We start from the raw sequence: 24,563 nt of genomic DNA on the forward strand, positions 1-24,563 counted from the left end.
CAGGGAAACACTGTCAGGCAGTCCCAATTTCCATTACTGTATTTAGCTGGTCTAGTATGTTTGTGAGGAGGTACCAGTTATAACAAGGTAAAATTGGCAGTCCCAGTGATATCCCTATAACAGGGTTTCGCAGTCCAAGTACATTGTACCTTTTGATTTCAAGTTTTTGGAGAACAAGTAGTTTCTTCAGTGGGCTGATGATCACAGGAAAACTTGGCATTTGAATATCAAAGACATGCCTCCTAATGCATGATTGATGTGACTTTGTGGTTACGTGGTTGCCTCTTAGTGGGGTGGCTTAGTGACAAATATACTGATAATCGTGACACGCCGGACAAAAGTGTCATTTTTTCCTCAGACATTTGTATATATATGAGGATCAAAATTACGGGGTGCTCCAAGAAATCCGCTAACAGAAAAAATGAGAAAATGCCCTTAATTCGTACATAACAATAATGTCTGAATTCAAAAACTATACACAGGGCATTCGCCAGGTTTCTGTACAATGCAATGCAATGTACATGGTTGCTAGTCTTAAAATTCAGACCCATAATTCGACATATTATGTGCATGTTTACAATAATACACCATTTTTACTGGTGTTCCTATGGTAACAGGTGGTTAGTCTGTGTTGCAGACCTGAGGGAGGTGTGTTGGAATAGTCCAGTTTTCTTAAGCACCTTTTCATTAAATAATTTGATATAATTTCTGGTAAAGAATTTTTTTTAGTACTGTCTACCTCCTGTAGAGAAATGGCAAAGAGTGACACGTGACTCTGGCTCAGATACTTTAAATCTTGGGCAATGACTTAGCCAGGTGTAGGACTTAGGCCGCGTTCATGCGAATTTCGTAGCCAGAATCACAAACATGAATCATGATTCAAAACGGCGTTTCAAATCACGGTCTCAGCGGAAGAGCGTTCCTGCGGGCTTTCGCAGCGCTGATTCTGGCTCTACTCATCCTTTGCCATCGCGCAGCGCACTGCGCAGTTTGACCTTGTCTCTGCAACTCGAGCCAGACCTCCTTATGCCAACTGATCAGTCAGTTCATTATAGGCCTTTTTACGTTTTTATTTCGGTGAATACTTTCCAATAAGCTGTGGCATTCAGGCTCTGCCCACAGATCGAGGAATAATCTTAATTATTCGTCTCTCCAATTGTTTCCCTTGGTAGACACAGCGCTGCAGCCATTACTATTATCAACTCAATCGGAGACTAATTACATGTATTATTATATTAAACAGCTAGATACTGGCATTGATGTAAACAAACAAGTGCAAGTATGGTACCGAAACACACGATTCATAAGACGTACACAAGCGCGCGAACAGAACAAGAAGCTGTGGGATACCCCATGAGACACGCATGCGCACAGCGCACAATGACGTCATAGAATCATGATTGAAATCACGGTTGCGTTCATGCGGTTTCTGCGATCGTGATTCTGGCAGAATCATGATTCAAAACGCCCTTTTTTCCGCGTTTCAGATCGGCGTTTTGAAACGCGTTTAAATCGAAAAATCGCATGAACGCAACGCAACTAAACACGTTTAGCGACTAAACGTGTTTAGTTTCGCATGAACGCAGCCTATGTCACAGCTCATTTTTTCTCCCAGAACTACTAGTTTACCAGTAGAAGAGCTGCATATTCCATTGAGATCTTAAGGTTTTGGGTATTGGCCTACATATTTCCTAACAAATTTAACCTGTTTCCTCCAAGATTGTGTGAATTCCATAGGTTTAGCGCAGGGATTACCTGGTTCCCATAGGCAATTTTTATAGTCCGCACTTCCCCTCTCTATATGTTTCTTATTTCTTATGGGGGTTATTCAAATGTTTAAAAAGGTTAAAAGTTTGTTTTCATAGATGAAGTTGAATTTAGACAATTTGAATATTTTTAAAAATATATTGATATTTGTAATTTCACTCATAAAGACTTAAAGCGGTTTGAATATTTTTGGTCTGATAGCTATGTATAGACATGTTATTAAAGAGTAAAAGCAATGTTTGATTGGTTCACATTATCCAAAGAGGGTGGGATGTAGTTGGCTGGTGAACAAAGTCTATGGGGGAGTTTAAAAAGTTGATAGAAATAAAACAAAATCGGCATAGAGCAGAATCTAAATCACAATATAATATGACAAAATTCCCGACCCCAAAGGCGGTTGATTCTATGATGCTTTATGTCAAAATACATTCCACCCAAAATACATGTGATTGATAGGAGGAAAAAGTATAGTACATTAAAAACAATATAGTTCAACTAACCCCATTAGTCCAGCAGCATAATGAAATGATTGTTAAGTTTTATCGCCTTGTCAATTGAAGATGATGTTACATAATGACAATTATCAAAGTTAGCTAGATCTACTAGTATATCAAGAAACCAAAAAGAAGGGGTGGGGTGGGGAGAGAAGAATGAAGTAAGTTATTAGTATCTGTAGTTTTGGTTTTCAGTATATTCATTTTAATTTCCTTAATTTCCGTTAGGTCATCATGGATTGGAGCATTTGTGTACTAGTAATCTGCCAGGAACAAACACAAGAAAAACTTAAAGGTCCTATATACACTTTTGGGAGAGTGACTTGAAAAAAAATGTTCAGGATATCACATTTTATGCATAATATGTGTAGTCTGGGGGCATTTCATGAAGCATTTCGTCTGACAAGTTGTCGGACAAATTTGCTCTCTTCCAATCAGATGCAAGGATTTCTGTAGTTTGTAACAGTTTGTCAGAAAAATATTTGACCAAACTGCTTCATGAAATGCCCCCCCCCCCTGTTGTATCACAAGACATCCTACCATATACAGTTTTTGCAATCAAAGCAAACATATAAAGAGATATCAGTATTTTTCTCATTAAAGCATAAATGCGGACGGTTTAGTCTGGAAACATGTTATCATAGAAATATTGTTCACATTTTGTGTTATTAACAATACTTAACATTGATTATACAGATTCATTTTTACAGAGGTTCTTTCTATCCGTAACTCACACTTAAGAATAATTTTCGAGCACTAATTTTGGGGTTTTGCCTTTAATTATCCACAAAAAGGAGGACTCAATGCATAAAAGGTGTATGCTTTATTTTTGGAAAATGTTGAAGAGATCAGGAAAATTATATATATTGATGTAGATTTTGGACCTGAAGGAGCAGGTGAAGCATTTTTAAGAAACAATGCCTTGTGGCATCGTTCTTATCATCAAAAATTAATAATGACAAACTCAAATGAAAATTGGAGGGGGGAAGAAAAGACGAACATATTGACATGAGACAGCATGGTAAAGATTAAACGCTAAAATAGACAATGCAGCCTCTTTTCTCAGTTCATACTTATCCAGAGTGTGTGCTTTCTTTCCAGTACCGGTATTATTATTTAGATAGGTTAGGGGAATCCCTTTGAATTGTGTGATACATCATTTTAAAGCTTACAGTCTGCTCTTTCAGAATCTGTCCTTAAAGGACAAGTCCACCTTCATGCACACATGGATTCAGTGAATACAACAATATTAGTAGGACACATCACAGAAAGCTTGGAAAAAATCGTACAATCCGTTCAAAAGTTATGATTTTTTAAGGTATCTGCACAGTCGCGGCGGGATGAAAAGACTACCACAGTGTATGATGTCACATGCGCACATTCTAAGGAAAATAAAATGAGAATTTCACAAAACCATACTTTTTGAATAAAGTTCACATAGTTTCTTTGACTTGCTACTGACGTATGTCAAGGGTAATATTATTCCCCCTGCCTTCTGAAAGAGAAGTTGAGTATCCTTTTGTAAGCGAAAATAATTTATGTTGAATTTTCTGTATTCATTCTTTATATCGTTGTACACATGTGACATTACAAGCTACAGTAGTCTTCTCATCCAGCCTCGACTGCATGAGCAGAAACTTCGAAAATTCATAACTTTAGAACGGATTGTCCAATTTTCCTCAAACTCTCACTGATGTGTTCTACTATTGTTGCTGCATTCACTCAACCCACATGCTATAAAGGTGACAAATCTTTGGCGACTTTTTTGTTGATCAATTATACCAACCCTGATGGAAATCTCTTCAAATTCATAAGTTCTGAAGTCTCCTTTAAGTTTAACCAAAATCTATATATGTAGTTGCCATGGCAACATACCACTTAACACTAATGAAAAGTATTTCAAACCTCTATACATCCCGTCGATCAGTTGTACCTATTCAAATGGAATCTCTTCCAAACTGGAAAATAGCCTCCTGTAACTAACTTCAATTAAAAACCCTAGTTTTGGGTTGCCATGGCAACGCACAAATCAACAATTATATTTGACCCCTGGTTTATACTCTTAGTACCTTCTATACAACGTTCATATCAAATTTTGTGAAAATTGAATCTTCCTACCTGGAGAAATAAACAAAAACATGATTTTTAGAAAAAGTTCATTGACCTTTGACCTTTGACCTTTGGAAAATTCACTCCAAATTCACTCCAAATTCAATCAAAATATTTTACTTGTTCTCAATATTCTTCCCGCCAAGTTTTATCCAGATTTGATATTCCTGACCTGAGAAATAGCCAAAAAACCTATTTCACAAATAAAGGTCATTGACCTTTGACCTCTGACGTCCTTCCCAGCATCAATTTTCTTGGAGCACCCTATTTTTTGAGAAGGTACATCATGAAGTACCTTTGGTGAAAAAATCATGCTTTTGTCCGCCGTGTCACGATAATTTCACTAAGCCACCCCACTATCTGGCTGTCTTCCTAGCTTTGACTTGACTTTCATGTCATCTGGGCCCAGCTGAGTGCAAAGCTTCCCCCCTCTGAGAGGATATCTAGAAGTCTCTGTAATGTGTACAAAAGAGGAGTACAGCATGCTTTTGTAAAGAATTTTGAATGAATCATGCAATGTTCGTGTGTAGAGGGTGCACAGCACTCTAAACCATGCATGTGTATATATATACATGTATACTGTATGTATCAAATACCTTTCCACACTCATTTGTAAATGGAACACACAAGTAAGTGACATGTAAATGTGTACAGTGGCAATGCATAAAATGTAAATTCAGAGACATGTAAATTGCTGTGAGATAAATAAAGTTTGCAAATATGGCCATATTTTGATCATTGACTTCTTCATACACGCAACCTAAATCAGAGCATTTGATCTTCAACACACACTGGCAGATACGCTCAAGCTCAAGCACTAAATACATTCCTTTTAAAAGTGTAACCATTGCAACCATTTATTGGAACTAGAAACAAGCAACAAAGGTATTCATTTGAGGCCGTCATCATGAGGCAAAAGAAGAAAAAAAGTGTTGTAAAGACTCCACATTACTGACACTGACTGAAGTACACGTACTGTGTGCACTAGCCTACATTTCATCATGTGTATACCATATGTGACCCGCGACAACGGTTTCAGGCAAAAGTCGCAAGAGCGAATTCCCTCCTAGGCGGGGTACAAAGATTTTGACCATTATTTTTGTCGATTTAGGTTTTTTGCAGAAATCGAATCTTTGATATGTTTTCTACATCTACACTAAATTTCATAGCATAAGACTAAGTTTTTCCTATCGAAAATGGAATTTTAAGCACCCTATGTTGGATCGCACATGTCAGTTTCGAGCTTCTTTCGAACGCCGCGCCAATATCCCCAGTGTTGCTACGGCGCAGGGTCTCGCATGCGATTGGCTGGTGCGTCGCATACATTTACATAATTTGGCTTTCGGAGACACCAGTTGCAGCGTTTGGGGAATGCTTTGTCCACATGTGCACGGTTACATGCTCCATTGTTCTTGTTAAAGTGGTTTATGTGTACGCTCGCTCTGTTCAATAGTGCGTGCTCTTCGGTTTGACTTTCTATCCAAACTATTCTACCGCAATATTCGACAACGGAAGTGAAACAAAAATCATGTAGCATGACATAATCACGTGAAAAGAAAACTAAATTAATATTCTCAAATTTGTCTACTTGTACATGTAGTAAAAATTACGACAGCAGACTGACTCAATGGAAGATAGATGAGAGGAAAGGAGCGGTCACATGTGACCAATTATATTCCAATACTACACGTCAAGATCGCACCAAACGAGTCGTGTTTGTTCGTTTGTTTGTTTTAATTTAATAAGCACCACCGAACAAAGCAACATGATTATGTATGTCTTGTAAAAGCAAAACAAACAGAAAGCGTGACCCTTGCCAGCACTAGCAATTTTCTGCCTAAAAAAAGGGTCGCCAATGATAACGTAAAAGACAAATCAACCACAGTGAAAACGCGATTTGTAAATGTGTAGATTCGCACCGCTCCTGTTCCATGCACACGGTCATGGCGTGTGGATGCCATTGCGTAATGCGTGCACCATACACATGTACATGTACACCATACGTGCAATTATCGTATTCGCCATCTTGAAAGACGTACTGGTAAACAAACCCGAGCGAAAAGCATTGTTTTTTGGCTCCACATGCTGAGCTCCGAGGAAGGTGCCCGGGAAGTTTGACTCTCTCAGTGAGCCAATCAGAAGGCAATGTGGTTGCTAGAGGCGGAGCTTAACATCGATTGGCACGATCGTACGGATGGGTGATTCTCCCCTCACATCCCCGCTCGGACATTGTCTTTGAGAAAGAGGTGAATCTTCAAAGCCTGTTTTCTCGCAATTTTGTCAGGCTAACAACTTAAAAAGTGCATTTTATTTCTCTTTCTATGCCCACTTATGGTGCAGAAGAATACAAGTGTTTTATATCAATCCAAAGCTTAGGAAATGGGCAATGTGATTCAGTGAAAAAATGAATTTTCAAAATTCCCGACTTTTGCCTGAAACCGTTGTCGCCGGTCACATATATACTATACTGCAGGGCTCGACACAAACTTCTCTCTCAGAGTCTGATGTCCCGTTTGGGCCATCAATTTGTTTGAATCTGAAAGTTTGGTGGTTAAAAAAAAATAAATAAATAAATTGAATAAATACAAAAATACAGAGAAACACAATCAATTTTCAATCTTAGTTGCCTGATGGGGCCACCAAAATACTGTATAACCATTCTGGAAATTTGATGACCTGACATCAATTTCTAGTGGCCCTGGGCCAAAGTTAATGTCGAGCCTGTTACTGTATCATCCAAATGAAAACCATATTCAACTTCGTGTCCAGACAACCGCAAACCCAGACCTCTCCGTTTCCCCCTCTCATGGCAGAATCCAATGATTTAACAACTAAAATTCGTCTGGTGAGAATGAGAAGGGCGGTAAGTTGCCACTAAACCCACAGTGTTTACAGACAACTTAACGCCCTTCTCATTCTCAACCGACGAAAAACTAGATGTTTTTCTGTCTGAATTATGGTGTTGGGTAACCAAATCAGGGGTCGCCCTTAACTTTTTTTTTTTAAACTAGCCAGGCGGACTACTTAGAATCAATTTTAACACTGAAGCAATATTTTGGCTGGCCAGACGGACTAGTAACTTCAGAATTTTATGATTTTTAGCTAGTCCGATGTGATTTCGGGTGGCCAATGGCCAGCGGACCATTGCCAATTTCGAACCCTGCAAATACACTGTATGAGAAAAAAAAACACCTGCATTCATTGTATTATGTACCATAAGATTTGATAAATAAATGAGTGAGAAAACTGCCATGATTTAGGTGCTATGTTTTCCCAAATTCACACATCAAAGCTCTGGAGGCACTTGCCAAAAAGGCACTTGGTTGTAGCAGTTGTAATACAGTGTACTACTGCTTCTATCACCTTCAGGTTCAGATATCGTTTATATGGCTGCTAGAAATTGACCACAACTTCAAATTATTGCAACCGATTGACAAAAAGGAAAGCCCTCTGACATAAATAAACACCGACTGATTAGTCTTAGAGTAATGGCCATGATAAAGCACATGATCTAGGAAACATGACGATCAAACACGATCTCTGACACTGAATGATCAGTGTTATTTATGTTGACAAAGGGCAGTTTGTCAATCAAGTTGCAGGAAAAACAACTTGATGCATGAATTGATAATTTGAATAAACCAAGTTAATTTACATCTACAAAGAGTGAATCTATGCCTATGCTGTAGAGGACACAATGTGGTAACATAAAAAGAATAAATGTTAAAAGGGGACAGAGATTTTTACATTCATCGTGCATGTAGGTACCAGAGAATGTGTCTACGAACAGATAGGCAATTGTTTTTACTGAGAGCAAACTATGCCCTTCTTGGGTGAACAGATCGCAACTGTAACTAGGCATTTAAATTCATCTGTAATGAAACTCAACCCAGAACTTAGCACTTCGTGTATTACAAAGCAAAAGACATTTCTCGGAAATGAGCAAAAATACATTGTACCAAACTGTAAATGTAATCATACATCAGCAATTTGAAATACTTGAATCAATTCAATACTTGGTTCGGGTTTCATGATTACAAAACTAAAAACTTATAAAAAGACATCAGTAAATAACAGTAAGATGGCACTGTGTGACAAAAACTAAGCCCTAGCGTCGCTCAACCTCCTTTAGGCCATTAATAGAAAAATTAAAACAAAGAATGTTTCTTCTGAAAGAAACGCCAACAACAACTAAAGGGTCCAGCCTGCTGGACAATCTGAATTTCACAATGCATCAGTCCTCTCCCACCATGCTATTCAGCTATTGCTTCCAGCAATCAACGTCCTCATAAACACTAAAGACTTGTGTGAAAGACTGAGAAAGAGGAATGTACACTTCTTGATGACATCAAGCATTGCTGCATGGTGGACTTCACAGTAGCCGTTCTTTACACGTTGTACTGAAGGCACTGCTTCATTCAAATCTCCTTCAGTCCCTGAGGCATGGGAATAGACATGGGCGGCAATAACTGTGTCCGAGTTCCACCAGTTTTTAAGGTGGAAAAGTGGAGAGGGGCACTTGCTGATGTCCTCACGTCTTCCTCTGGGCAGCCAACTGCTTGAAGAGATGCCTGAGTTGCCTCTTTCTGTCATTGTGGCACCCTGTTTGTTTGGAGGAGCAAAAGGAAAAAGAAAAACGACAAGTTTACCGAGAAGCAGCACACTTGATAAGTATGCGGAAAACATTAAAGGACTTTGATGAGCCACTTGGGACAACTGAAATTTCATTATTTTGGGTATCTTGTACCAAGAATAAAACAAGAGAATATAAAAGGAACTGAACCTGCAAAATCGGTTAATCACCTCTATTTTGGGATTTAATGTGTACAGGTTGCAGTAAAAATTATGGTATCTGTTTGTCAAGCTATGAGTGATGTGGTTCCTGTACGGACAGGCTCATCTAGTGAAGATATAGGAACATCTTTACATGTTAATTTTGGATCAAAGTGGCAAATATGTCTGTACATGAGCCAAGAAAGTAGATAAGATTCTCAGGAATTCCATGAATTTCAAAGGCGTAAAGCCCTGGGGTGGTATTCTGAGGTTGTAATTAAGTCTGTAATTAACTTCGTGATTAAGTCGTGAAGATAATAGGCCCTTAATCATGGGCAAAATCGGTATTCTGAGGACGTGATTAAGGTATGATTAAGTCCCCTGTAATTATCTTAGGTCCCTCCCATCTAATTGTTATTCCATCCAATCAGTCGCGTTGTTAGAAGCCAAAATAATGATTACACGCGCAAATATGCCCTCAATGCGCGCTCCTCCACGCCCCCTGTAATTACAACCCAAGAGCTCCGTGCGCACACTCCGGTATTTGATTACAACCCCTCACCTACGCACGCGAAGATCTCAACCTCTTTGCTCACATAAAATGACAAAATTCCCGGAAGATCGGCTATATTTCTTTTTTTCTCTGAATTCACGGATACCACGATAACAACACTCAACCGCTCCTCGGTTACCGAAGACGGTAAGCATCGTTGTGGCAGAGAAAACACGATGTATTGCGTGATATCGGAGTAGTTAATGACAGTCTTTGGTATCATTAAGTTTTCCATTAACTTACATACTTAATTACACCCTCAGAATACCGATTCGTAATTAACTCTGTGATTAAGTCCTCTCAGAGGTGCACGCGCATTGATACGCGCAAACGCGTAGGTCCTTCCCGCCAAAACGCTTGTTGCTATGGTAGTTAATATGCCCCCTACTTAATCATGCTCTCAGAATACCAATTCGGTAATTAAGTGCTAATCAGACACTTAATAAGCTCTCAGAATACGGCCCCTGGAGTGCCCGAAACTGAGATGCGGTGTGTACGGATGTCATGCAATATGTGTCATGTGTTGTTCTTTGGCATTGTGTGTGTTAGAAATAATAGCAGCTTTACCAGTAACACTGCAACACAGACATGGACATTAAGCAAATCTTCTAACAGGTTATTTGGAAATGCCTTCATTATGAGGAACACAGAATGAAATTCTCATTACAGTGAACTATGAAGTAAAATTTTAGGCCCCCAAATTAGCATCTTTAACATCTTTATGTAAATAATACTGCTTGGCTATAAAGAAATTTCAAAATATCGAAACAAAACTGCCTGTTCTGAGGACTTTGCTATAACGCGAGTCGCCTGTACCTGTGACACATGCATAACACAAAAGGCTTCTGTATTGTTAAACAAAGGAGAAAACTTGATTGAAAAGAAAGCCAATAGTATTCTGTCGCCATGCACCCTTTGCAGAAGAAAGATCATGGACATCATGATTGTGTGTAAAACAATGCAACCACATTTGGCACTGCTATTAGAGGCACACAGACAACACATTGAGTAGAGACTCACCAAGGAAGGTGTTGGTGGAGTACGAGGGGGGACTGATGCAGTCCACGCCACCCTCCTCTGCCATGACTGGCCCATCATCCCACATCAGATCAAAGCCTCCTATCCTCTTCTCCTTGCCTGTCATCCTGGGGGCAAACAAGGGTGAGAAAGTTTTATGAGGGGGTGGGGGGGGGGGGGGAGTGAGTCCAGGATGTTAGATAACTTTTATTTATACGAGCTGCACATTTTTGCATACAAATATTTTTTGCAAATTGCTACTTGTGAGACATTTTCGCATGCTGTTAATTTTGCAGTTGTGAGATGAGGGTCTAATCGATACTTTACCTTTCCTGAACAAACAAGAATGAGTAACAGGTGGTAATACTGGTAGGCCTACTGAAAGTTCCTACTCGCTGATTTCCCATAACCAAACAAGTGAACAGATGAAAGTAATCAATGCTTGTTACCTATTTATTTATCATATTTGCCCTCTCGCATTTCCTTTTTGTAAGTTATACGCCACATACAAATGTCATTCAAAAGCAATTCATCAAAGAGTGATCCTACCTTTCAGTTTTGTCATTCAAGGTACAAAAAAAAAAAGTATATAAATTGGTGTAGATACTGGTAGACGGTTGGGTTCGGGTGTGATAAAATTTTGACACACACTGTACCTGGCTTCCATGTCGACAATGTGGAGAACATCTTCCAGGAGGCCAAATTTGAGGACATAATCCTCCTGACTGCTAGCCGTCAGTGAAGGGGATGCATTCACTTCTATCAGCCAACTGAAGGAAAGATAAATACAATGGCAGGTCACTGGAAGCAAAGACATATGTAGCGGTCAGAGATCATAATATTTTATGTTTGATTTTTCCACTGTGTTAGGGGCACTGCTCTGCAGTATAATATCAACTGAGTTCACAGTTACACCCGTTACATCCTTATGCTCATCCAACTTTGGCTTTCTTGCAATTTCAAAATTCGCAACAACTTGGGGCACACAAGCTTTTGCCCATGCTGATCACATCTTTTGGAATAACTTCAGTTTGTTTGTTTTTTAATTGCCTATCAGTAGATTCTTTCAAAAGTGGTCAAAAAAAAAACCCACTCCTTTTGATTATCTAATATGTTTCTGTTTTGTTTTTATTCATTTTTTGTACTTCTCTAACTTCTTCCTTGGTTCTATTTGCACCTAGATCACTCCACAGAGTGGATTTGGCACTATTATGAATCATATCTGTTATTAGTAGTATTATCATAAATATGTGTCTTGTCATCCCTGGGCCTTGTTTTATGAAGAGTTAAAATTGATTATATATTTCAACTGTAAGTCTATGGCAGTCTGTGTGGTAAGGAAATTTAAAATCGATATTATCTTTTGATAAAACGGGGCCCAGATGTCTGTTGTGCCAGATAGACTGGGAAAGATGATGATGATGGAGGAGAGGAGATGAAGAGCAGGAGTAAAGAAAGAGAAGGGCCATGATACTGAGATGGTAGGAGACATCTTAGTGAAATCTCACTTGAAGTAATATTGAATTCATCAATTTTGTACCTCTAAAGGTACTCATTGATCCACTGACAAATATTTCTTTTAACATCTATGACTGTTTAAATTAAAATATCCCTAGATCTGAGGTACCGTGGAAGTAAACACAACCTAGTATATTTACATTTAAATCTTTAAAATGCAGATGGCTAAATATTAAAATGAATGATTAAATAAACGTAAAAGTGAATATATTACAAAACAGTTATCACATTCAAGAAAGATGTATTTTTTCTTCTTCATAATTGCCAAATATCTTCCTCTGGAATTAAACTGCTGCTTATTGTTCACAGGATTTGCACATTTTATTTGCTTGACTTCTTAAAATCTACATTGAGCAATGACCACTTTGAGGGTTGACGGTAATGAGTCTTGGGCTATAAATTAAAGTAGGTGAGGCTTACGGCTTGAGGTTCTGGTCCATGAGGATGTCGTAGCCATAGAGCTCGAAGCAGTGCTTGTCATTGATCATGATCTTCTGCACACTCTGGAGGCTCTTGATAAAGATTTCATTCATGTCCCTGAAGAGATTCTCCACCTTGGCAATACAAGTTGTGAGACACAAAAGTGTTGCAGTGTTCAAGATTGCTTTTGGTTTGCAAGTCTAACATGATTGGATGATAGTTTACATTTATCAAGTGTAGCTTTCAAATTGGTCATTTCTTCACTCATAGAATGATATTGATTATGGTTGTAAGAATAAGGAGCACAGAGGCATTTCCTAAAGAAAAAAAACAAAGGAAAAGATAACTATGGAAAGTACACATGTGTAGAGCATCTGTCGAGAGTGACCTGAAATGGATACCCTGGGTACTATACACACAAAGACTTCTATTCATTTATACCCTTTACGCACACATAAACTTTGGAAAACAGTTCCTAGAGCTTTTTGACCTGACCAAAACTGGACAAGTGCACACATCTATGTTGTAGAACTATGATTAACTGTTCAAATGTCTACAGCTTCCTTTCTCTAGACTTTTGAACCAGTCCGCGTTAACAAAATGCAAGTGAAATACCCCACTGCTCACCAGTTCAATGCCATGCTTCGCTGTCAGATACGTCTTCATCTGTGGCATGGACCACTTGCATCCCTTCTCAGGGTCGTAGTCAGGGGCAGTCTTTTGTATGGCCACATTGGTCAGATGGACATCTGAGCACAGCTGGGAGTCAAGGAAAAATACTCTGACGCAAGTCTTCAAGTATAAAACGTATTCATCTCATACAAGCATGTGTGAATGTCATACTGTAAAAGCATAGGCTGCAGAGGTATACAGATCACACTAGCACAATCTTCCTTCACCACATCACAGCCCAGATTTTTCTTTCCATCTATTTCTTCCTTTCAGCAAATGATGAAATACATGTACAATCAAGGAACAAAATACAATTAAGCCACCAGGGATACCAAAGTGAAGCTGATGTTCAAACATTTCATGCAGCAAAGTGACTACTGCCATTACCCCGATGACAAGGCAGAAGCAACTACAACGAAAGAAGTTAAGTTAAGTGAGTCGTTTCAGAAGGATACATGCATCATCGATGGAATCCAGAGAAAACCTCGTATTCGAGAATCTGGCAAATCCACTGCGATACAACCAGGCTTTCAGAGGAATGTACTGTGATAAGAAGAATAAAAACAAGACAAACAAAACAAAAATGAAAACACACATCGCCAACCATTATGATTTAAGTACAATAAAGTGAATCCTTCTTGTCTTCAAGCATGGTCAACATCACTGTAAATTACAGTCATAATGAATATATAAAATAATTGCAAGGTAAACAAAAGTTAATTCCATATTAGCTAGGACATGAAATTGATGTTTAAAAGCACACACATTTCAGTTTCTTGACGTGTTGATGCACCAGTTCAGTGACTGAAAGACTGTCAGGGGGTAGCACATGACAGTATCAGTTCACTTACAGAGCAAGATGAAAATAAATTACACTAAGCCATGCACATGGTATTTCAACCAGCGATCACTCTCATAACCTACCGAAGTGACCAGCACATAGACCCTGAGATCAAATTTCCTCCCTCCAATCAGGTAGGGCCGCTCGATGTACTTGGAGACGATGTAGGTTTCCACCGGCTCCTTGTCGTCCGCCTTCTCATCTCGAGGTCGGTAAATGTCGCTCTGCAGAGAGAGCATCGCACATTTTTTATAAGAGATTAGTGCACGTAATTTGATTATACAGTGGAAACTCAGGGTAACAAAATCCTTGGGACCAAGACAATTTGTTCTTTATATCAGATAATTTGTTATATCAGTAGTCAATAAACAATACAACACAACGGAAATAAATTCATTGGAACCGGAGAAATCAGTTTGTTACATCAGGTATTTTGTTATATCAGATCTCTTTATATCGAGTCTCCACTGTGTACCAAAAAGCCCCAGCCTTGCTCTCTTGGAATGTACACATCTCATTATGACTCTTTCCGACAAAATGTGTTACTTCTGTCGATTGCCTTACAAATGGTAAAACTTGAACCATTCTATAGTTAGCCACAGTCTAAACATATTTCAAAATGCAAACAAATATTACATTTAAATAAACATTAGCACTTGTTCATTGGGTGATTTCCAGACTCTGCTTTTACTTTCTATATCATTATTATCTATTCATAGACACATTTTCAAGATGAGCTTATGGCAACTGTTTGGAGTGCAGAATTTTGTTTCTCTTCTTTTTTTTAAATGTCATCATCGTATGCCTCTTTTGCAGGTAAAGTACTCTTAATCAAAACAGGGTGGAGTTTGTTCTCACCTTCTTCCAGTCTGTGATGTCTTTCAGCTTCCTGAAGAGAAAGATGCCCTTTCCTTGAGACTTGGCGACCGGTTTCATGATCCAGACCGACCCAGGGTTCTTCTTGAACTCATCAACGAACATGTGGTACTCGGACTGTAAGGATTATATCATGAAGATCGAGGGTGGCAGTCAAGAAAAGTAAATAGGCCTGAGAAAATAAATGTTTGATGGGCATGGGCAGTCGGCACTTCTGTGTGCAGCATTTGAGAGCAGGATGACACAGGAAAGTTTTCTTACTGACTTCAGCTAGGCCTGTTGTGTATCAGGTAATTCTTTGCTTTTTGAATCACACTAATCTCTGAAACATTACATATAAATGACTGTCAACTGACGATATGGTATGTGTCTTAATGCATTCAGCAATCAATCAATCAATCAATCGAAAAAAGTCTTAATTTCTTTGAGCACACTGTAACTATCAGGCAACATCTCGACATACAGCATTCCAAGGGGCTGTCTCAACACAACAACAGAATTTCAGTAGCCATCCTATACATGTATATCTGGCATCAAATATCACAACACTAGGCAGTAGCTACGCTATATGTGGGCAAAATGGTCAAGTTACCGGAAGTTCAAAGGTGGTGGGGAAGAAGTCACATTTGGAGGCCTCAATTTTTCCACTCTCACGCTCAAGCATCTTGCGATGCCGCTTGAGGTTCTTGACCATCAGGTTCTTTCTTGTTAGCTGCACAAAGATATGAAAGAAGAAAATTGTATAAAAATACACACTGAATGAAACCTTGGGATTTAAAAAGAAAAAAAATTCTTGATAATTTGGAAGGCCCAAGAGCTCTTAGTAATGTTTATGTGATTTATATTTCTATAGAGGTGTGGTACGTTATAACATTGTTTTATGCAAAAGACTGTGGAGAGTGCGCCTAAATGCCTATTAAAATGGCTAATTTTGCCAATATGCTGTGCGCACAGTCAAGACCAAAACAATCATATAATACCTTCCAATTATTAACCTTTGTACACTATACTTTGTCACCATTTGAAATAACAGTGAATATGATTCACCATGGTTCAAGCATACTATATCATGTTTCAAAAGCATAATCTAGGAATTCAGATTGACTCTGATATTACATGATGTATCATGCCTTGAGAACTTTGATCTTGAAATCATTATATACTTGCATACATACATCTTTTAAAACAGACCAACTAGCTAGGGTACAATTCTGTTTCTCAATGTTGATCTCATAGAAAACACCAGCTTTGATAAACTCATGTTATCTGCAGGCTATTTGGTGATCAACTGGCAGTACGAGGCAAACTCAAGTAAATAGGAATGTTGTATTCGTGGACTGGTAAGAGTACTGTCCTTCAAAAATAACATAATATAAAGGTACAAAAACAGAAAAGAATAATCATGTCATAATAATGCTTCTCCTGAACTTCTTCTGCTTACCATCTTTTTACCTAATTTCCATGCCTGGCTAATACGCAAGTTCTAACTCTTTGCTCTTGTCAGGTGTAAAACAATTTCAGGTCTCATTCCTGCATTAATCATATCAAATCACCATCCTTCTATACAGTATGGTGCCCGCACCCCAAGTCTCACCTCGTAGTGATTGCGGAAGTGGTTGATGCGGACATGGTCCTCCATGAAACACTGGTCAAAGTACTCCCTCATCCAGCCCCGGTCCGCCCAGAACAAATCAAACTCATTGTCATCTCTACACAGAACATACATCATTGAAGTAAAATACCCCATGCACTTAGTGTTATGGATATCATAAAAGACAGTGTTTGCTTCATTTGAACTCCAAGCAATATCTCAGCATTGCACACAATTACTTATCTAAAAAAAGAAAAATGCAGTTGGGAGCATAAAATTGTTTCTGCAGGCAGGAGGGATGATAAAGAAGGGTTGGGCATTTTGGTAATTGCTTACAGGGTGCCAATTTAGTCTGATTTCATGTGATATTTACAATGATGGGTAGTATAAATTATTTTGGTGGTGATGGAAATGGCAGAGATGATACTGAAGTTGACTATGATGATGTGATGATAACTTTCCATATATCTGTGTTTGTATTGAAGGAAAAATAATCTTTACAGGTTTATGCTTTGCTCAAAAAAAAAAAAATCCTTTGTCTTAGTGGATGCACTGAAACATGACTGACTGATGATTAAGTCACAAAAAAACACACTTTTTTCCGCAAACCTGATGTATGCCACATTTGGCTAATTACATGTGTGTGTTCCTGATACATATGCTATGATTGTGAAGCGGCAACCCTGAAAATGTCGGGAACACTGGTGATAATGTTAACCCGTTGAGGACGGACTGATCTTGCTACAACACGCATTTCCCATAGACGCCTGCCCGAGTGTACTCGAGACTCACCCACAATGGGTTAAAATGATGGAAGTAACACCCCAAATTGCGTTAAAAAAAGTAATAGATCTTGCCATCCACATTTTGTGAGAATACCGGTAACATATATCACATCAATGGGCAGTTTTGGCAGTGAAAACTTTGGGTGGAGGAAATTAGCCTCGGGTAACAGAAATATCACCAAGCATCAAATACTGCCCACTGGAAGTTTCTATCAGAGTGCATAATGCTGATATTGCTTGGAGTGGACAAAGCAAGCCTGCCTCTGTCATACAAATTTAAGGAGCAGAAATATCACACAGATGTCAGTTATTCTTCCCCACTGTTTATAAGACACAAAAAAAAAGGCATGACAATGCAAATTTGAATCTGATGAAAAATCTTTGCAGAATCTGTATGAAGCACCCATCCTTTGCTGTTAGTGCACACATAGCAAAACAGACACATGATTCTATGTTACATACAGTTAGAAAAGAAACACTATAGCTAACAAGATAGAACTTAACAAGTCCCTAAAAGGGTATTGGCTTTTAGTGTTTTATTTCAATTTAGAACACTATATCCCTCAAGTTTTAGTGATCAATTACAACACATAGAAAGAAAATAGATATGTTGATGAAATTCAAAAATAAAGAAACATCAATTTAGTTTCAAAAGTACACTGTAATTATCAATCAATTGTTATTTCTGACTCAAGACTATTGGTTTCTACTCTATGACCCATCATAGTTATTCTTCCTCTTTAGATCTCTTGTCCTCCCATTCAAACTCCTTATACTTCAAGTATATTGCATATTTTATGAAGACAAAAAAGCTACACAAATGTCTCTCATACATGGGGCCATTTTTATTCTTTTTTTTTTTGGGGGGGGGGGTGGGCTGTAGGGGGTCAAGGGTCAGTGATTACTGCTTGGACAGGGAAATCCATATACAGACCCTTCAGGAAGTCATGGGTGTTGTTTTTTCTCTTTCAGATTTTTTTTTTTTCAGATTTTTTTTTTCAAGACCCCTCAAAAGTGAGGGAGATACAGCCACAAACCCCTCTGCCGCCCCTGCATTATTCTCTGCACTGCACAAATTTATTTAAAAAGGTTGGTATGTCAGCAAGAACAGCCATCATTTCCCAAAAGAAAATCATACAGCAAAAAGTTGTGCTACACCTTTTCTCCTTCACGAAATAAACATTAATGTTTGTGATACAAGTACTGAAGGGAGATTTGACATTCATTGTTGAGAATACTGCACAGAAGTACTCCAGGCTTACAATTTCCAAGACAAGTTTCTTTCACAAAGCCAAGTGCAGTAAGAAGCTGTTCCTCTTCTAATTGCAAAATTATTTCTTTAATCTTGCTGATAATATCAGCTAGGGAACCACTGATGTAATCATTGGTCATCTTAGGAATATATTAAGTGATTTCAGTTGTATTCCATTGGTTTATCGTACATGGACCAATAATGCAGCTCTTTATCTAATGATGCATTGGGGAAAACATTGGAAACATCTAAAATTACCGGTTCAGGAAACTTTTAGAATCATTGGCAATTTCAAAGCTTGGAAAAAAATTCAACAATCTGCGCTATAGATGTGGTAGTGGTAGTGTGTAAGCCAGGCATGGGAGAGTAAGATGAGGTTAGTTTCCCAAAATTGACCAAGCTTGGGAAAAAGCATAGAAACCTACATTACAAGAGCATTCCATACACATTTTGTATGCATACTGTGGTGGACTTTCCACAAAATATTATCTGGATAAATTAATTAATCACTGTTAACTCCCAATCCCCCCCCCCCCCCAACAAAAAAAAAAAGAAAAAAAAATGTTACCAGACAAATTTCAGATATATCCACTGAGATACTGAACAAAATGCTTTATAATTTAGGGACTATTTTAAGTTGCATGTCTGCACGCAGCTGAAAGAAAGAACTCATATTGCATTATCCTCTTACCATATTAACATGTGCTAGTATAGGGAATGTATAATAAATTATCCCAAACTATAAAGAATCAAACCAATTTTGACCAATTTCATTGATTTGACAGTGAACAATGTCAGTGTCCAGGTGCGAGGCAATCATAAGCCTATATATGTAAACAAACGTGAAATTGTCTCCTACTTGCCATACGTCATACAGGGTTTAGTCAAACTTCATTCTGTGCAGTTAATATATCAATATTAGTGTGTATTGTGAGGGTGGGGTTGATTTCTTTTTTTTTCTTGATGCACAGGACATAATCATCTGCAAAGAGCTTTCATCAACTTTGTTTTCCTACCTTCAATTTCCATAAAAATGTGGCAGGGTTTTAAACAATGCATGTCATATAAATCAGTATTTTTCTAGTGAGATTCATATTTCTGCTCCTTTATTTGCTAATGACTCCCAGAACATTTCCCCTTCCTTTCTTCTTGTGTGTTAGGTCTGAAATGCTTGAGAAGTGGGCTAACCTCAAAGTGATTTCTAAAGTGGTTTATCCGGATGTGCTCCTTGAAGTAGCTGCGGTCAAAGTGCTCCTTCATCCAGCCCACATCAACCCAATTGAAATCAACCTCACCCTCACTGCAAAGACAGAGAGAGGATCGAGGCAAAAACTGTTAAAAAAAAGGGGGGACACCATCCAACAAAGCACAAGGCATAGTTTGGAGTCAGGGGGAGTGAGTGGCGACATCGTTATCTTTGACAGCGTAAACATAGTCAAGGTTGCTCTCCAGGTAGTTGTGTTGGTAGAGAGTATTACTTGGTCACTGTGATGTCATTTTCACATTTCTATGTCTTCAATATAATGCTCATACCGAGATGACAAAAAAAAAACCCAAACAAACAAACAAAGAGAGAGAGAATTGTGTATTAGTGGCCAGAAAAGGTAGGGAATTCACCAGGGAAAAATTGGAAGACAAAACAGAAGGCAAAGACAAATATGGATTAGACAAGAAAAGGAGGGGGAAATATCTACCCTACATGCTCTTTGTGACAAAAAAAAAAAAGAGTGCGCTTTAAACTGAGAACATGAGGGAAGAAAATGGAATGAATTAATAGAGCAGAAGCAGAACAGAAAACATCAATATGGGTAATGATGGCTTTCTGCTCTTCCAAGGCATGTACATAAAAAAAGGTGGGGGGGGGGGGGCAAGTAGAAGGGGAAATGCAGCAGCTTTCATACAGCCCATTTACATTACATGTACCTACTTTGATGACTGTGATGCATACATCTGCATTTTTATTTTTTTTTGGCAATCAAAAAGCATTTTATAAGCTCAAAATGCAACCTTTGCTATTTGAAAACATTTTGTCCTTTTCCCCCTGAAGAATGAATTAATTCACATGAGAAACGTAACTGCAAGATTATGTTATCCTTTACAACCAGAAAGCCTCACAATCCTCCCATCTTCTCCACATAATGAAACAGTGCTCAGCAAACATACATACATGTATAAGCATCTTCATATCACATAACAAAAGATTAAACAGCAGTAACAAAATCAGCACTACGAAGCCATACCTACTTTGCACTAACAGAGCAATTTCATATTTAGTTTGTGGATGCCAATTTCATTGCCTAGTTGTTATCTTGACTATGTAAACAGACAAACTGATTGTTCCTGATACTTGAACAAAACCATGAAGGAACAAAGGAAACTTCTTGTCTGCAAATTAAAACTATATGGATGTCATCCACCAGTCCCATCACAGTCAAGTGAACAGCTTTAATTGTTGCTATTTTTTTTATGGCAATACCTTTTTCTATTAAAATAAAATTGTTTTGCATGTAAATTTGACAACAAAATTTGACATGAAATATTCTTTGGCAAGGAGCATGCTATGACTGCGAAGTGTAAGCTGTTTTTACAACACACATACATCTGTACTCCTGAAACTCCTGAAAGAACAAGAAAAAGAACAAGCTAGATCTGGTACCAAAAGTTTAAACAAAGTCCTGGCCCTAGCTAGGAACAATTCTGAAGAGGAACCTACTCTCTGACTTCGACCCAGCCCTTGGATCTTAAGACATCTAGAATGGTGTTCTGAAGGGAGCACTTGAAACGAATGGCCCTGTCACTGAAAAGAAAAACAAGACGAGAAAAGGACCATGACACCTCAATAGCAATATTACAAACAACATGTCACTCTGAGGATCATCTAAAGTGAGGATCATCTAGTTAGTGTTTTCTTTTTATTACTAATCATTATTCATTACAAAAGTACAAACAGAATAGCTAGAAGGTACACCATTACTGCTTCAGAATCTCAATAATGGGAATATTGAGTCAATAATGGCACATTTTATGTTCATCTAACATACTTTTATACTTATAGACACAAAAGACCAGATCTTCCATGATGTAAAAATGGTGTTCAGCCTACATGTGTTTGGAATCACATACTTTTCAGCACCAGCAAGAGCATATATCGCAACTTCTGCTCACTCAAAACCTATTTTAAAATGTGCAGTTTTATGTAATTACATCATATATTAAAATAAAATCTACACGAGAATAGCCTAAAGATACAAGTTTATGGACATGTGTTTAGAACATAATGCAAAAAGTATGAAATAAAAACACACCAATATAACAGCTGTATATGAACAAAATAGTTACCAGGTAATAAGATACTTAAAAGCTAGACTCATGTCACCCAGTATGTCAAAACCACTACTTACAAAAGTCTACACACATGCATCTTTACTCTTAAAAACAAAACAAAACAAATAAAAAAAACCCCCAAACTTATATTTCATAAATAATTTAAACATATCTTACATTTGGATGGAAAAACTGATAAAACTGCACAGATTAAAAAAAAAAATGTAAAAAATGTAATCTTGCACTGTTTGCTGATTTCATGTCATTTACTTGTAAGTACAATTAACAAATGCACACAATTTTGTACAAGTGAATTCATCACAAATGCTCAGACAGGAGAATTACTGTATTCAAATATTCTGAGCTACAGTAAATATTTCAGTAAAAAATAGAAAAAGTACAAATGTCCACTGTAGATTCTAAGTGTATCAAAACACATTCTTACCCAATGCCCCTAGGCCGCTGGCTTGAAAACCGGTACTGCTGTGTGGTCTACAGACAAAAAAAAAAGTCTTAGATAATAGTACATGTTTATTCTTTTAGCTAAATGGAACACATCAAAGTAATCATACCATTTTCAATTAGATAACTATTTGAAATAAACTCATACATTGTAGCTGAGCAATGTGGAAAAGATGTACACAAAAAAAGAAAAAGAAAGGAGAAATTGTCTGCTCACATATCTCCTAAGCTACATGTACCTGAGAACAGTTCCTCAAAAGTTGTTACATACCATACTGATACAATGGTCCATAAATTGTAGGCCTACATGCAGAGAACATTAACAAGATTCATGGTTCTTCATTTTCCCTGAAGAAAGAGTCTAATATTGATAAAAATGACACTGTGGCACATATACTTGTAGACTAAATGTACACTGCATAAAATGTTGTACATGAATTATGCAGGCTCTGCAAAAATGGAAATACATGCATTTTTAACCAAATTGCTAATTGCAACTACATTGGGGTATTCTGCATCAATTAGCTACGATTGAAACTACAGCTGTATGTAATAATGATAATGATAACAATAATAATTATTATAATAATAATCATCATCATTATTATCATTATTATTATCATGAACATCATAAGCTAATTATCATCATTATCATCATTTATTCAACCCCATATATATTAAAAAAACATTTGATACAAACATAAAACAAAAACTAAAATGAACATTACACCTGGCCTGGCTTGTATATATGCATCCAATTGTATAATATGCATATTATACAATTGGATGGGCCTCCACTAGCTGCACTGTACATCATTAAATGCAACACAAAATGATAAGGAGGGGAACAATTGCATTACAGTGGCAAAATTAATTTGAGCAGATACCCATAATATTATTCTGTATACAGTATAAACACCAGAGCACAGAGCAAGAAGTTCCATTATCTACAAAAGTACAAATTTAGATGTGGTGTATCATATCATAATTCATATTCATTTATTTTAACCATGCAGTCTAGCTCTGCCTGGTGCTCAATGACAATACCATACAGTTGAGTAGTAGGCCCTAGCTGCGCAAAGTTAGATATCTAGATAATCTATATTTAATTTAGGAAGCATGAATTGAAAGCAGAATTCAAAACCACTAGTTGAGGGACTGCATGCCGAACACAGCAACTCGTACATTGACGTCATTGTAGCTGTCGTGTATGAACTTTTAGAAGATCAGCATTCCATGTCATTCATGATCAATGAGTGTATCTACAAACCCAAATAAAAGTTTCGATGAATTACAGCCCACGGGTAAATAACTTTTGGTCAGATTTTTTTACAAGCGTTTGATAATGCTCATAGACTCATTGTAAAATGCATTGCATTAAATTGTTTCAACCTGGAAACAGGTTGCTCGCCTTGGCAACGAGACGCCGCGTCGACCCAAAAGGCCCCTGACCTGGGTACATAGATCTCCACGTAAAACTAACCGGCGACCAGCCCGAACGCGAAGCTCTGTAACTGTACTGTGCACAGGGAGAGCGCCCCAAACGTACCGCACGCGTACCACAGCTTACTTTTGCCCTTGTATTCAGACGCTATGGTGTCTAAAATGTGGAAACTGACAGAACTACTTACCTTGGGATTTTTATTCATGATGATATCCTGCCTGAACCAAACCCTTGGCGAATCATGATTCTTTTCTCATAGAAATGGAGCTCGTTCGAGAATGGACCACTGCTTGACTGCATGCGCCAGGTATATGGCCGACGGATCGGAGGACGGATAGGATGAATAGCTAATTGAATGGCGCCATCACAGCACCAACCGTCGTATCGTAACTATCTAACGTGTGAACTCTACTGACGTGAAGGGTGCACAGAAAAAAAGAAAAAGAAAATAAAAACAAAGACGATACCGGTAAGTGCATACCGGTCACGCATGCCTCATCCAGAGTCCATAGCATCTTTTCCCAATTCACATTAAAGATTCCCTCTTTTTTGTATCTTGCGCAACTATAGATAACACAGTAAACACAAAATAATATAATTTACACTACAAACAACCTGAAAATACAGCTATATATATATACACTGTACTACAAAATGAAAAGGCA

At 37.9% G+C, this 24,563-nt stretch overlaps 1 protein-coding gene across 1 annotated transcript; it reads right to left on the reverse strand.

Moving 5' to 3' along the window:
• Positions 1–8,759: 8,759 nt before the first annotated feature.
• On the reverse strand, positions 8,760–24,206 carry LOC139709706 (probable tubulin polyglutamylase TTLL9). The gene is made up of 13 exons (XM_071621662.1): positions 24,086–24,206; positions 22,438–22,484; positions 21,382–21,465; positions 16,635–16,749; positions 15,633–15,752; positions 15,023–15,157; positions 14,248–14,388; positions 13,779–13,866; positions 13,279–13,400; positions 12,652–12,785; positions 11,370–11,483; positions 10,717–10,841; positions 8,760–8,972 (listed from the first exon to the last, which is right to left on the reverse strand). Exons 1-13 carry the CDS (start codon positions 24,101–24,103, stop codon positions 8,902–8,904), a joined length of 1,314 nt encoding a protein of 437 aa, XP_071477763.1. The 5' UTR covers positions 24,104–24,206; the 3' UTR covers positions 8,760–8,901.
• Positions 24,207–24,563: the final 357 nt, after the last annotated feature.

The sequence above is a fragment of the Diadema antillarum genome, unplaced genomic scaffold (genome assembly GCF_040938485.1).
Source record: "Diadema antillarum isolate AM-2024a unplaced genomic scaffold, OU_Dant_1.0 seq00001459_RagTag, whole genome shotgun sequence".
Lineage (NCBI taxonomy): Eukaryota > Metazoa > Echinodermata > Echinoidea > Diadematoida > Diadematidae > Diadema > Diadema antillarum.

What these genes read in the sequence shown, in the direction of transcription:
- LOC139709706 (XM_071621662.1), bottom strand. An exon ending in ACTTCCGCAATCACTACGAG is followed by an intron (nt 15,753 to 16,634) that starts GTGAGACTTGGG and finishes ATCTTTGTGCAG; the next exon opens with CTAACAAGAAAGAACCTGAT. An exon ending in CGAAGCATGGCATTGAACTG is followed by an intron (nt 12,786 to 13,278) that starts GTGAGCAGTGGG and finishes TGTATTGCCAAG; the next exon opens with GTGGAGAATCTCTTCAGGGA.